This window comes from Mus caroli, unplaced genomic scaffold (genome assembly GCF_978045245.1).
Source record: "Mus caroli unplaced genomic scaffold, Mus_caroli_1 scaffold_12, whole genome shotgun sequence".
In the NCBI taxonomy this organism is placed as follows: Eukaryota; Metazoa; Chordata; class Mammalia; order Rodentia; family Muridae; genus Mus; species Mus caroli.
In genome coordinates this window covers 20,858,842-20,874,022 of record NW_028227267.1, presented here as the reverse complement: position 1 = coordinate 20,874,022, position 15,181 = coordinate 20,858,842, and the positions used below count along the sequence as shown (strand labels likewise).

The following is a 15,181-nucleotide window of genomic DNA, read 5'->3' as shown; positions in this document are numbered from 1 at the left end:
AGGGTGAGAGTTTTATCATCCAAAATTTAGTGGAAAAGTTAGTGGACGTTTTATAAGACAGCCAAAGGTGATGCTGTTTTTCAGTTTCAAGAAGATGCCTGAAGTGTGCCCAGTCTCCTGGCCAACATGGAAGTCTGAGGAGAAGCTGGGACTAGGGGCAGTGTGGGGACAGGGGAAACCAGGTGTAATTGAATGTATTTGTACTGACTCTTCCCCGAGCTGTTTCTCGGAGGTCTGCCCCCCTGTGTTGGACATTAAGCTCACCTTTTCCGACAAGGCCTCCTCCAGTGTGGCCAGAGCTGTGTCGGTGTTGCTGGAGTCTGTCTGAAGGGACTTTACTCTGTCTTTCAGGTTGGTCAGTTGTTTGTCCTTATCCCTAAGTTGTTCTTGCAAGTTTTCAATCTAAAAATAAAGATTGGCATAGTTAATACACATTTTCTATGTACCCAAAGCCAAGATTCGTGAAGACATCTCCTTTTTATTTTGTTTTTTAAAGACCCTGATATATGGGCATCATCGAACCAGTATTATTGAGATTACATTTGACTGAGAATTAAGAAAAATTTTGAGCTCTTAATCCATTTATTGCCATTTTCTATTTATAAGCAGAACACTCCCCATACCAATGTAAGACCCCTAGTCATTTAAATACTATTATTTCTCTGTTTCTACCCATCTAACACTTTTAAGGCTCAAGTCCATAGACCTTGCCATAGTAAGATGGAAGAATGTTCCCCAGGATTAAATCATTCACTGGGCAGACACTGAGTGCATCCCCATTCTTTACTAGGCAGAGCCCACACAGCCATCCACTCAGTCCTTTTATCCAGCAAGAAACATTGTGATATACCAAACGTTGTCAAGTGGCTGTTTCAAAGTGACTGCATGGAAGCCAAGTAGGTTATCACCAGCAGACTGTTAATGGGAAGAACTTGTGATATAAGTCATATGCAACAAGAACTAAACACTCCATTTGGCAACTAAGTCAGATGCTGGCAGCCAACCAGGCACTTTATCCAGTATCTGCATCCCGAAATAAACACAGAAAACAGCCGATTATAAGGTCTGCCTGGCAGCAGCAGCAAGGACCTTCTCCTAGGCATTGCGTCCACTATCACTCATGTTTTTATTCTCTGCTTTCAAACCATGTATTTCTTATCTAAGGTTTTCTTAAGCCCGCTGTGCAAACAATTTATTCATATTAAGGGTTTTTAAATGACAGGGAAATAAAGCAGTAGACCTCTGAGATAAGTCCATTCAAAATATTTGTATTCTGCACCCAGCTTTCTCAGGGACTCATTCCAAATGCACGCTTCACATTGGGCTGCTCGAGCCACTTGGGAGATTACTTGACTCCTTCTGTTGGAATCTGGAATGGCCACGGAAATAATGTCGGCAATAGTCGTGAAAATGGAGAGATGGCAAATAAGGTACCACTATAGCATCTTCCAAGCAGTTCTAAAGAATCCAGGTATGGTGACTCGTGCTATGATTCTGAGAGTTAGAAGGCTTGGAGCAGGAAAGCTCTCAGAGGTTGAGGATAGCCCAGACCATACAGTGAACTCCAGATCAGCCCTGTGCCACAGAGTGAACACTGTTCCAAAGCAAGACATAATGTAGATCTAAAGAGAAGGGAAGGAAGCATCTACACCAGAGGTGACGGGACCTGGACTGGGCTGATGGACTTTCCCAGTGTTTCAATGCATCTGAGCTAATAACGGTAATGATACTTTAGACAAAAGCGACAGATTTAGAATAGGGTAAACATTTATATCCAAGAACATACCAGCTTAAAAAATACTGTACAAACATCTCAAGAGTGGTCTTGGACTGGGGAGATGGTTTGGTTGCAGAAAGCGATTGCTGCCTATATGTGAGGATCTGAAGTCAGATGCTTAGAACTCACGTAAAGGCAGCTGTTGCACATCCTGTAATCCCCATGCACCTATAGCAAGATGGGAGGCAGAGGCAAGAGAACCTAGATACTTCTGGTTCAGATAGCCTGAGGTACACAGTGGCCAACAACAGAGGCCGGTCTCAAGATGGAAGGCAAAGATAGATACTTAAGGCTGTCTTTGACCTCCACAGGACGCCATTGCCTCCATGTACACATGTTTTTTATAAAAGGAGACTTAAGAGGCTACAACGCACAGAACAGATTGAAGAATTTCTTATACAACTTTTATAAAAATTAAAACAACAAACAAACAAACAAAGAACAATTCTCTAAATAGTTCCAGGAAGTAAAAATCACAGGAAGACATGGTCTTGGAGGCAGGCGGGAGAACAGAACTTCTGATTTTGCTGTGGAAATTTCGACAATCTCCTGCTTAAAATTTCAAACCAAGTAGGGCTTTTTTTGAAAAAAGAAATATGACCCGTGGTGGTACTGGGGCAGGTAGAGGGTAGGGTACAGTGATTCAAAGAACCCACTGCTCTCGTAGGGGATCCCAGTTCAGTTCTCAGAACCCAGGTCAGGTGGCTCAAAACCACCTATAATCCCAGCTCCAGAGGATCAAATGTTCTCTTCTGGTCTACACTTGCAGAGATAAATGCACAAGCACTCACATATAAGTAGAGATAAGAGGAAATCCTTAAAACCTAGCTAGTGAGATGAGGTGGTATGTATGTATGTATGTGTGTGTGTGTGTGTGTGTGTGTGTGTGTTGACATTGATGATGATGAGATTGGTCAGGGTGTAAAAGCATACATCATCAAATCTGGCAACCTGAGTTCAAAGCTCAGGGCCCACATGTTAGAAGAAAAGAATTAACTCCTGCAACTTTTCCATTTACCTCCACACATGTGCTGTGACACAGGCATGCCCACACACATATACCAACACACAAATAAATACAGTAAAATAATATAAAATACCAAATGTACAAATAATACTGAACAAACACTATAAATGACTAGCCAAAATAAATTGTCCATGTGCAACAGTTGGGGTGCAGTCTGTCTCCCAAAAGGTCCTTCTGGAAGCGGGGTCCTCAGTGTGCAGAGGTTGAGAGGTGGGGACATCGTGAAGGCTCTATCCTCATGAGTAGATTATGTCTATCCTCATTGAGTGGAATTCTTCTCATTGGACTCAATTCATTCTACCAAGAGTGGTTTGCTATCAGAAAGCAAGCCTGTTCCCTTTCCGGTCACCTGTCACTATGTGACGACACAGGGACACAGTTATAATGCCACTTGGCATGTTGTGCTGCAGCCATTAGGCTGCCACAAGAAGCTGCTGCTGCTGCTACTGCTGCAGTGCTGTTAAGCATCCAGAACTAAAACTATTTTCCCTGTTGTACAGAAGGAGCCACCCTTGGTATTTTGTAGAGTAACACAAAATAGACAAGTCACATCAAGTTATATGCGATGACATTGATATGAAAGAACTTAAAAATCCCACTTGCAAATTAAATGGAAATTTTAGAATCTGAAAAGGAAAAGGCATAATATAAAATAATGCAACATTAACTGGGTAAAAATGAAGTTCTTCCACAGAGTAATATATGCATATGCTATATATGTGTATATATAGCTCACTATATTCATATATGTGTATAAAGTATATGCATATCACTAAGAATTTTTAAACAGTAAATTTTATTTTCTCCCATGTTTTTCTGTATCTTCTAGTTTTTTTCTTGAAGATAATTCACAAAATAAGGATACTTTCAACCCAACCACAAAATAAAACAATGTTATTAAAATGAGGTTTGAAGTAAGTTTTATTTCTTAAAAGGGCTTATTACGTGAAGAAATGTTCCTTTTACCTTCCTCCAAATAAATTCTTTCTGAAAATTAAATTTTAGGAAGCTGACATATGTAAAAATTTTAATCTTCTAGAAAATGATTACATACCTTTCTCTTGTTTTCAAACTGTTATAACACTTACATAAAAAAAAGAGAGAGAGAGAGAGAGAGATTGGCATCAAGTTCTTGAAATTGCGGCTCTCCACAAGGTTCTAGTAGCAGGAACTGGGTACTGAACAATCTGGAAACTAAGGTTAGGATTGGCAATTTCAGAGATCGTTTTTAAGAAACCTCATCTTCTACAAAGATTCAATTCACCTTGGAACATAGAGAACTCACTGGTCACTGTGACTCTTGGAGTGAGAGACAGATCTATGCACCAAAAGGCTGAAAGACAGGTCTATGTACCCCAAGGTTGAGAGGCGGATCTGTGTACCCCAGACCTGAGGAATACCACACTTGTCATTGAAGAAAGATGTTTCTGCTCACAACTATCAAAACAGTGACCATACTGTGTCTGAAGCAAGGGCTTCACTTTCAGAGCAGATCCTTGGAGAACAAGCAAGGAACGGCAGCTTTAAGATCCTGGGGATCACATGGCAACTGTGATCTTAATGGGTTTAAGCTAACTTCTGAAATTCTACACTCCAGGACCCTCTATCAGAGTCCTTGACTGTCAGTGAGCCAAGGGACTCAGATTCAGATCAATGGGACTTCACTCCTGCAGATCCTTCATTGGCTCCCACGCTACTCAAGGACATACATGTGGCCCATCAAGAGATGGTCCAAGAGCTGGATCTAGGACACAGCACATGTCTAGCAGGAGTGAGATCCTAGGTTCAATGCCTAGTACTGCCAGAAGAAACAAACAAACAAAAAAGAGAATTCACTTGCTCTCCCAGCAATCCCTACACTGGCTGCCATTTTGACAAGCCATGCTGCCAAGAACAGACTACACTACTTCCCACCTTTGTCTGCTTCTTGTACTTGGAGAGCTCTTCCCATTCCAACTCTGTACCTGCTTAACTCTGACTCACACCTTTCGATGCCAACACATACCCTTATCCTTCAGAAAGCCTTCTCTGCCCCTTCTCTGTCCCTCCGAATGTTTTATACGTTATTAGGGTTGCCTGGTCAAAGGCTGGAGATGCAGCTGAGGGTTTGAACTGTCTTTTTATGTGATTAGCTCTACAACTCTGCTGTAAGCTCAGTTAAGACAAGTGTTCTCACTTGAATGTCTCTGGCCTTTCATTTGTTGAATAGAGAAGAGAAAGGGGGTGTGGCTACCAAAGAGACTGCCACACAGAGAAGAGACCAGAGCAGGAAATGCAGGGTTCATCTGGCTCTGGGATTCTAGAAAGAAGAGATTAAAAAGTGACAGGTAAGGCTCATGATAGAGCATGCATATGTTTGTAAAGTTCATCCAAAGGTGCCTTTCTGTTTTATTTTATGAGACTCTGAAACTCAATTACTAAAAAGTCTTTTTTTTTTCTTAAGACATATTTCCGGAATTTTGTTATCTATATCTTAGGTATTAGTTTAAAGTTATTAACTGAAGCTATGCAGACAACCAGACAAATTTAAGCAAATTAGTAATAATAATAACAACAAGAACAACAACAACAATAATAATAGATAAATTCAAAAATTACCAGATAGGTGAAGATTGCATGGAAAGTCCAGAATTCTATGCCTTAAGTTCTGACACAAGTGGCCTAGGGGAGATGCTACTGCTGAGCAACAGACAGCAGGTATCTGGGCTTTGGGGCCAATATTGTATTATATCACTACCCATGACCATGTGACTGTATGATCACCACAATGGAAACATGTCATTGAACTCCCAACATTCCAACAACTCTGACAGGTGCATTTAGTTAAATAAAGACAAAGACAAGATTAAGCCAATAGCCTAACAGCAAGAGAGGTTGAGAATACAAACACTGGGTGTTCTCACCTTCTGGAGTTAGATGCCCTTCATAAGTCAGTAGGAAAATTAGATTCTGGTGACCAAACAACCAACTCATATCTACAATATCTATGGAAGAATTCATTGTTCCAAACCAAGCAGACCCAGCAGACATACAAACATGGATGTTATCCTCAATTCTCTCCTCCCTTCCCTTTCCCACCATTTCACATGATAGCATTCATGCTGACTTGATAAATGCTTAGCAGTCATTACTTTTCTCCATTTCTATAATTGTGTGACTCTGAAAATATAACATAAACATATTCATAAAGTGTGTAACCTTCAGACTGGCTTCTTGCACTGAGCATAACTGTCTAGAGATTCATCCAAATTGTTAAGTTGTTCAATAATTTATTATTATTTATTTCTGAGCAGTGCTCCATTGTCACTGTGGCAGCTTCTATAACCATGTACCTGTTTAAAGGCATTGAAGTTGTTTCCAGTTTGGGCTATTACAGGTATTTTACTTCGAACATTCACATGTAGATTTGAGAGAGGTTTGTGTTTTTTACCTTTGAAAGAAGTTTTCACTACCCTGGTATAAATGCTACCCCAGGATGATTTCTAGATGATATGGAAGTTGTTTTTATTATGTAAAACACTACTGAAGTACTCTCTAGAGTAACGGCTCTTAGCCTTCCTAATGCTAGACCCTTTAAATTAATTTCTCACATTGTGGTGATTCCCCCAAACATAAAATCATCTCATTGCTACACATCATAACTGTAATTTTGCTACTGTTATGGACTATAATGTAAATATCTGATATCCAGGATATCTGATATGTGACCCCAAAGGGGTCTCGACCCACAGGTTGAGAACCACTGCTCTAAAGTTGACCCAATTTGCATTTCACTTCTTCAGTGTAAGAATGGTCTGGTTTCCCTACAATCTCACCAATCTTGTCTGTCACTAGTTATGATTTTAGTGACTCTGATAGGTGGCCTTTTACTCTGAGTTCCCAATAGCTAGTAATTTGAATGTGTTTTTATACATGCACCTCCTCGATGAAATATCACTCCATGCCTTTAGCCCATTTTCTTAATGGATTGATTGTGACGATTTTGTTTTACCATTGACTTTTAAGGACTCTATATATTCTGTATATCTGTCTTTTGTTACCTTGTGTGCTTTACACTGATTTGTTCCAAGTCTGTCCCTTATCTTTTAGTCTTCTTGACAGGGCCCTGACTTCTACTTTCGGGAGAGAGACTCACTAGTGATGGGTGCCCAGTCAGGGCTCTTCTGGCAAAGCTGGCAGGTATCCTGAGCTCAGTACTTAGAGCAGGCACAACATGATGATAGACAGGCTGGCCTGCTGGGTTTTGCTGATGACATTTTATGGGTTGACTGGATCATTGCTAAATGTCCTGAGCTTCCCTTCCCTTCTCCTTTCTCATCTTTGTTCCTTTCTGTCCTCTGTTGCTTCCTGTTGGCAGAGTTTCTGTTGCAGGGTTCTGGGACAGTAGTTGGGACAGGAAAAAAACCCAAGGGGGTCCCTAGGATCTGTTCAGGAAGTTCCCACAGAGCTCCTTCCTGCCTGCCTTCAGAGTCTATTATGATTACTGATATAGCTCAGAGCTAATAGGACTTAGGGAACTTATTCCATCTTGTCCTAGAACTGAAAGCCACTAAAAGCTTTTCGCTAAAATGGATTATTTCATTTACTCCCAAAAATCTCATCATTGAAATAAATCTAAGAAGCTGGCTGAGTGGAGGTTCTTGTTCTCGCTGAGGGGGGCGGGGGGCTAACTCCTGCCTCGCCTTTCCTTAGCTGTTCAGATACCTGCAGAACCAGAGCTCTCAGTCCTCTTCCTGCACCAACACAGTTAAGGACCCATTGGCACCAGAGAGTAGAAGGAAGGGAGTCAGGGTCTAGCTGGGGAACAAAGGAAAGGTTTGCTGAAGATGCTCTCTCTGTGATTCACTCTCAGGAAGGAAGCTCCATGGAAAATATATTCAAACAAGCTCACTAGGAGGGGGGGCAGGCCAAGATGCCAGAATAAAGACTTATGTCATACCACTAAAATTTGTATTTTCAATCATGGGTTGGCACACAGTAGGCCTAAAGTAAATATTCTTTGACTGAAGCCCCCCAAAAGTGACTATTTAAATACTGGGTTAAACTTGGCTCAAATTACTTCCTCCCAGACAATTTTCTTGAGAACAACCACATCGTGACACCCTGTGGAATACTTGCGATACTGCACATTTGCAGCTCTGCAGACCAGAGTTGATGCAGAGGTACCACAAAGGAACCTGCTCCCCAAGGCGCATCACCAGTGTTCAAAGGTCTCCAACGTTATCATCCACAGCCTGACCCCATGGTAAGTAAGGTATTTGAAAATAAAGGGGGACCACTGCTTCCCACGCTTGGCACTTCTCCGGATTCCACAGCATTCGTGATTTCCTTCTTCTTAAAACTAATTTTAAAATGTTAACCAAGACAGCATGTCCTCAAGTGGTATGGAATTTTGTGTGTGTATATATATATATATATATATATATATATATATATATATATATATTGTTTAGACATAAAATGAAATAAGTGGTAAATTTAAAACATCCCCCACAGTGTTCTAAAATAGAACATTCATTAAAAACCCAATGATAAAATGGTAGCATCAAGGGCAGTCTCCAGAGGTACTCCCAAGGCGAGAGACCCTTAAGGGCTCACACTGCAGATAAGCTCTTTGGTACTCTGGCCATGGCTAACAGCCCTGCAGAGAGGATAGGGGAGGTCTTGAAGCCTCCTCAGCAGGGAGAAGCCCTGATGTCACAAAACTCATTTTTACTGAATGGGCTATGAAAAGCTTTACTTTTCTCCATATAAAATGCTGATAGTCCATTAAATTTAATGTGTAAAACACTAATTTTTTTTCATATTTTGTCCACCCTCAAATAAAAGGCAAAGTTTATGCAAGGGATCATTGCACGCAGCAAAAGTACATTTGCATACGAGCTTAACAGGAAATGACTAAAAAGATTTTATGACATTAATTTTATCTGAGAGTCTACAGCTTAAATGTGTTGTACAAACTGGGAGTAAATTCCAACCATGCCCGGACAGAGCTTTCATTTTTATATTGTTCCTTGTTTATTCTAATAGTATCTGACACCAGCAAGTATTCTGCTTATTAGAATATGCAAAGCACTCTGAGAAAAAGAATTAAGAAGAAAATAATGGAATATACAGAAAAAATGTTAAACAAACCCTTTAAAATCTCACACAATTCATAGATGATTCAGACTCTGTTCAGGATGTGCTGGCTCCCCTCAGATTTCCCCAGGTGGTGGATTCTCTTTTAACTTTGTGCATTGTGTCTACTCTATTTGAAACTTGAAATTTAGTTGACAAGATACTGTGTGCCTCCTATGCTTTGCTTTATTGCTAGTTAATCCCTACACTAAAATGCAATTGCAACAAACTTTACAACTGCAGTGTGCCTGCTAATCTTTGACTGTTTAAATAGCGTGCATTTTAGTAACTAAAAAATTGACATTCAGGTCACTAAAAGAAATCATTAGACTCTGAATAAAAACTCCTTTTCTTGTCTCCCACACTGTCAATAAACAACATGATAATCTTGTCACATTTTTGGCCACTGTCTCAGGAATGCATCTTAAGTACTCAAAGGATTAAATTAAATCTCACCTGCAGACAGGCTTTACAATTCGGGCAGAAACCTTAGTTCTCAAAGGAAAATTACTTTCATTATCTTAAGTTAAAACCAAATATTCTGTCCTCGGGAATTTGCAGGAAAATAGCAGAATCCAAGAAAACAGCTTGAGAAAACTTTAAGAGAGTTTGCTCTTTAAGACCTTGCCTGAAAGAATTATTTAAGGGAGAATTCCTCTTGGGAAATATTTCCTCAAGGCCATGCTAAGACAGCTATAAAACTGTGTCGTTTAAATTACTTCAAGTTGATGCCTTTACCCAGTTTTGATTCTATTCTTGGAGGTAGAATAGAATCTTTGGTTTTGCTTTGAGAATTATTGTATTCCTGCTTACTATTTTGATTTTGGATTGTCTACGGGCTTTTGCTTTTTAAAAGAGATTGTATAACTTTAAGGGCCAAACACTTAAAATGCATGTGAAGAATAAAAATATAAGATGTATCATTTTAAGCTTAAAAGTAAGAGGGGGGATTAGTGTGGAATTAAAAGTATTTGTGCGTGTAAATGAAAATGATAGCATCTCAATATTTATGAAACTGTTTTCCAACTTAAAGTACACTATGCACCTTAATAAAAGCCCAGTGGAATAACAACTCACATGGCAGAAACCGCCCTGCTAAGAAAGCATGTCAATAGCCCCCACATGCATGCATGTATGTGCTTGTGCATGCGTGCACGCGCGCACACACACACACACACACACACACACACACACAGGAAGAGGGAGAGGGAGAGGGAGAGGGAGAGGGAGAGGGAGAGGGAGAGGGAGAGGGAGAGAGAGAGAGAGAGAGAGAGAACCATATTATTGTAAGAGTAAATGGGGGCAGACACAATTAGGACTCCGTCAAATTCTAGATTCTTGAATCATCTACTTCCTAAATTGACAAAATCCTGACCCTTTCTCCTCAAATCCAATACAACCCCAGAGAAAGGACAAGAACTACCTGACTGGGAAAAAAAAAATGAACACTTTGTCAAGGAACCTAGATCATTATTTGCAGACAACTTATTTTATTATTGGTTTGTATCCTTCATGCTAAGTGAATGTTCTGCCCCCTACAGCAAATGTTCCATTTCAAAACTCAATGGCAGATGCAAGAAATAGAAACCACCAAGGCAATAGTCCTGGTGGCTGTAGAATATATTTTGTGGTGAATTAGAAAAAACAAACAAAATAAACAAACAAGAACAATCGCACAATGTGACTACAAATGAGTCTGTATGAATTTCACCACTGATACAATCTGTAAAGCCAATTTGTCTCATAATACAGCTCATATTTAAGTTGCAATCCAAGCTTTGTGATATAGGGATTGAAGTGTGTTTCATACTACCCAATCTTTAAAAGAGTTCCCTATTAATTGACATTTAAGAATTGAAGAAAGTACTTGTAAAATAACTTTTTTATTTTCATCTTACATAAAAGTATACATAACTAGTAGTATGTCTCTACTTGGATATTTGGGCATAATCCGTTTTAAACTTAGTATTATTTTCTTATGATTTGTGCATTTTATTTTTTACCTACTCTTAGTAAGTCTGGGCCCAGCCTTAAACTGTGAGAAACCCAGTGTTGAATGGTCTTCACAGGCCTGGAAGAGAGTTGATTTCTGGGCACCCAAAACCTTTCACTTTAGTTGAATTTCTTTCTTCCATATGAATTACCCTACATTCAGTTCTGAATAAAGTTTCTCCCCCCCCCTCTCTCACACACACACACACATATGCACACATACAGATCCTACTCAGTAACTGTGATAATCTTTAACATCTATCCTATGTGAAAAATAAATGTGAAATAATTACTAGAAATAATTTCTTTGGCATGGGGCTAAGGTTAACCTGCTTCTCGAGATTCCAAGAATATTTGTAGTTATATGTTGATCATGCATAAGAATGGGTTTCATTTTGAAATGTTCACACATGAATAGAATGGGGTGTAATGATACTCACTCCCAGGCCCCTCCCTTGCTCCCCTTCCACTTCTCACTTAGCCTCCCCTCTACTTCTATGCCTTTTTAGTTTGGCTCTTTAGGTGTTTGCTGTTTGCATGAGGTACCAGATGACTTTCACTAGGGTTGCTGGGCAAGATCCTCACTGAGAGATTGTTTACAAAGGCACAGGCACCTTACCAATGGCTGCATTACTTTCTAAAACACAATGTGTGATATTCCTCACTGAAACAAAGGAATGGGTGGACAGAATGATCACAAGACAGTAATTCAGCATCCTCAAGAGGAAGCAACATGTAAACATTTACACAAGTGGAAATGGCCAGAGACCCCAGCAGGGTCTCCTGTCCCAAGCATCCATTCTGTTCTGATGAGTCATACATCAGCAAATATACATACATATACGTGTGTTTACATTCAACTATTAAAGTATTAAAATATCCATAATGCTGTAGCTTCCTGTTTGCTGGCGTATGAGAATGAGTTAGCTAGCCGGTTCTAGGATGCAGGACCAGAGTCATTTACAGTCCAGGGAGAAGTTTACTTGCAATCTGCCTGGTGAATGAGTTAGATGTGTGATTTAATCTAGCACATTTTCTCAAGCATTAGAATCTAAGTATTTGTACTGCAAATGAAGACGACAATAGTGACAACCTATTTCTCCCTGAACAATTACCTTCTTCAAAACACCCAAGAAACAATATTCTGCCTGGCCTCTAGCAATTGAACTTACACTTTTTTTAAGGTCTAAGGATCCAAAAGAATTATTCCATAAATTTTAGTCAATATGCATCCCAGTTCCTACATACACATACATCACACATGTGAGGATTCAGGCCAGGCCTGCATAAGAGGGGAAATGGGTCTCTCTACCTCCATGTCCTCTCTAAAAGCAGCACAGACCTTGGGAGTGTTTGCACTGATTATGTGCACATTCTGAGATGCTCGGGGTCTGAGAAGAAACCCATCTCCCTTAAAGGATCCTTCCATGGGAAGTCACTGGTTACTTATAATTACTCTATATACGGCCTATCTCTGCTTGGAACACATTGGAAATAAAAAGATTGAAGACGTAACAGATTCCCATTTAAAAAGAGAGAGAGAGAGGGAGAGAGAGAGAGAGAGAGAGAGAGAGAGAGAGAGAGCACAGATCTGGTAAATTCTAGAGGCTTCAGTGTAAATGAAAAAGAAACTCAGTTTCATATCTGTGCATCTTAAATTCCCATGACAAGGACCTGGGGTCTAAACTAGGTCCAGGCAGACGAACTGAAACGGTTAAGAACTGCTTTTCCTTTCTTCCTTTCAAGCTTGATGTCCCTCACTCTTTCCAGCAGTCACCAGCTGTATTTGAGAGGTCTGATTACAGCACAGGCCGAATTTACAAAGTCCAATAATGATGCAGGCCCTACATTCATTTGGCTAATGGAAAGGAGTCTGTCTTCTGCGAAGTGTCAAGACTCCAATCTCATCTGCTAGACTGACAACTGAAGAAAACACAAACCCAGCTTCTTTTCTCAATTAAACACAGGCTCCTTACACTTCCCTGGGAGACCAGTCCTGTTGTGCAATTGGATATTTAAAGAAGCAGTCTGCTCTTGTTTATGCACTTTTGTTTCCTATTAAGATCCAGAATGTGTTTTGCTCTTTTATTGTCCAAGGCAGCTTCCCCACGTACAGTTTCTGAATCCCAGGGATAGATGGTAGAGGATGGAAATCAGCAGCTTGATTCGCTAACAGACGCTCAAGTCCCCTAATACCACTGGATGCTGTCTTAATCAGAGGCCACACCGAAGGAAAATGAGTCAAATCCATATGGATCCAAAGGTGTCCCATGGCAAGTCGTTACATCATATTCTGCAAAAGCACGAAATGGGGGCTGTTGGTGCTGCTAAGGCATGGAAGGCTCTTTCCAGAGAATAGATCAGGGTTTGTAGACATTTGCTTAATGTGTAGCATGAGTGAGCTGTGATGCCAAAGGCAGCATTCAAAACACACAGCACACCGAAATAAGCCTTTAGAATAAAATTGAGGAGGAAAAGGCCAGTGACACCCTGGAAAGAGTGCCAAGCTCTTCCAGGTCATACTTCTGAATCTGCTTTGTGTGTGTGTGTGCGTGCGTGTGTAAGAAAAAATGTTAGCTGTAACTTTCTAAAACTAGAGAATCCTGCTCTGGTATCTAACTTTCCACCAGTCTCTCCCACTAGGCTTCTTCTTTTACTTGGTTCAGTAATTGCTGGCAAGAGGGGCCACTTGCACCCTCACCAAAAGGGGCAAGTGGCTAATTATTTCTGTCCAAACCCATCTGCAGGCGAAATCAGTTGCAGATGTAGAACTGTACCCACCAAAAGAGAAGTTGCTTCCACAGCATAGGCCTGAGATATAGTGGAATACCAAGAAAACCAAGCTACAGACCCCCACCTGGGGGCAGGGGTGGGGTGGGGAGGTGCAGCTCTGTCTGGCCCTATAAATGTACTTTCATGGTAATTTTCTTTGAAAAAAAAATAAAGAACAGCAAGCAAAAATGAAGATGGGTAGAAGGAAGAAAGAAAGGAAAAACAGAAGAGGGGGAAAGGGTGGAAAGAAAGAATGAATTTAAGGAGATTCAGATAAACAGGTTAAAAGTGCTCTCCACATTTATCTTAGTCTAAATGCTGAGCCTTAAGCTCCTTCTCTGAAATCCCCACTCTGCCCCAGTCTCCTTTTTACAGGGAGGACAGGGGAAGGGAAAAGGAGCTTTGGGCAAGGAGCACTTAGTGCACTCTGAAAGGGTTTCCCCATGTTAAGTACTCTGTTTGCTGACTTAATCCTGCTAAGGAGCCTCTCATTTGGTGATGTGATCTGTTTCTCAGACAAGAGTAGCCAATGCCAGGTGGAAAAGGGAAACTTGAATCCACATCTGTTGGAGACTAAACATGGTGCGGGTTTTGTGCCAGTAAACTCATTAAGCGCCAAGTGTTATGGAAAAACCAATCAGGCCAGCGGAATACTGGGATTTGGAGCTGAGTTATGTGCAACTGGTGCTCAGCGAGGAAGGGGACAACTGAGCAGAGAGGCAGGTAAAGAGTCAGCAGGGGAAACTGACACACACAGTGCCCTCCCAGCTGCAGAGGCAGAAAGGACAGGAGAACAGCTAGATCTTCTCAACCTTCCTAATGCTATGACCCTTTAATGCAGTTCACCATGTTGTGGTGACCCCCCAATCATAAAATTATATCGTTGTTATTTCATAACTGTAGTCTTGCTACTGTTATGAATTGTAATGTAAATATTTGCTATGAAGAATATCTGATATAAGACACCTGTGGCATGGTCATTCAGCCCCCAAAGCTGTCACTACTTAATGCTGTGAACCACTGAGCTAGAGGCTCCACAGGCACAGATCGCAAAGCTGTCCATCTCCTGGGGGCAACACTTTTGGTCTCTCATACCATGACTGAAGTCTCAGCAATGATGAAGTATTTGCATATTCTGACCTTTACTTCCTTGTTCGTTTAGCTCACTGTTGAGTGTCTATAGAAGGTGTGTGGTATGTCTTATAGACATGTTCTTGATTATAGATCCAAGCTGACAGAACCTGCCCCATAAGAGGCTTTCAGTATGAACCAAATTCTGGGAGATCTACGGGGCAACAAACATTTACTGGGGCTTCTGAAAAGCTTGGGCTTTCTCTCTAGGGGGCCTGTAAGATTTCTGCCAAGGGAGAGCAAGGGATATTATTTGACAAAGAAAACTTATGTGACAAAGTACATCAGCCCAAGAGAGAGTAGCACTCCTCTGGACAGACAAGAAGACCAAGCTTCTTATTCACCTGACCGTTCCATACCTG

The 15,181-nt window shown here is 40.7% G+C and overlaps 1 protein-coding gene across 10 annotated transcripts in view; it reads right to left on the bottom strand.

The window, feature by feature from the left end:
• Positions 1-15,181, bottom strand: part of Erc2 (ELKS/RAB6-interacting/CAST family member 2) — an 864,340-nt gene that overhangs the window by 466,673 nt on the left and 382,486 nt on the right. For all 10 annotated transcript variants that reach the window (XR_015044606.1, XR_015044607.1, XM_085828472.1 and 7 more), the window contains one exon: positions 265-402. Coding sequence is in view for 8 of the 10 variants with exons in the window: in XM_085828472.1 (XP_085684598.1) it covers positions 265-402 (138 nt within the window). In the remaining 2 variants the exon portion in view is untranslated. The remainder of the gene's footprint in view (positions 1-264; positions 403-15,181) is intronic.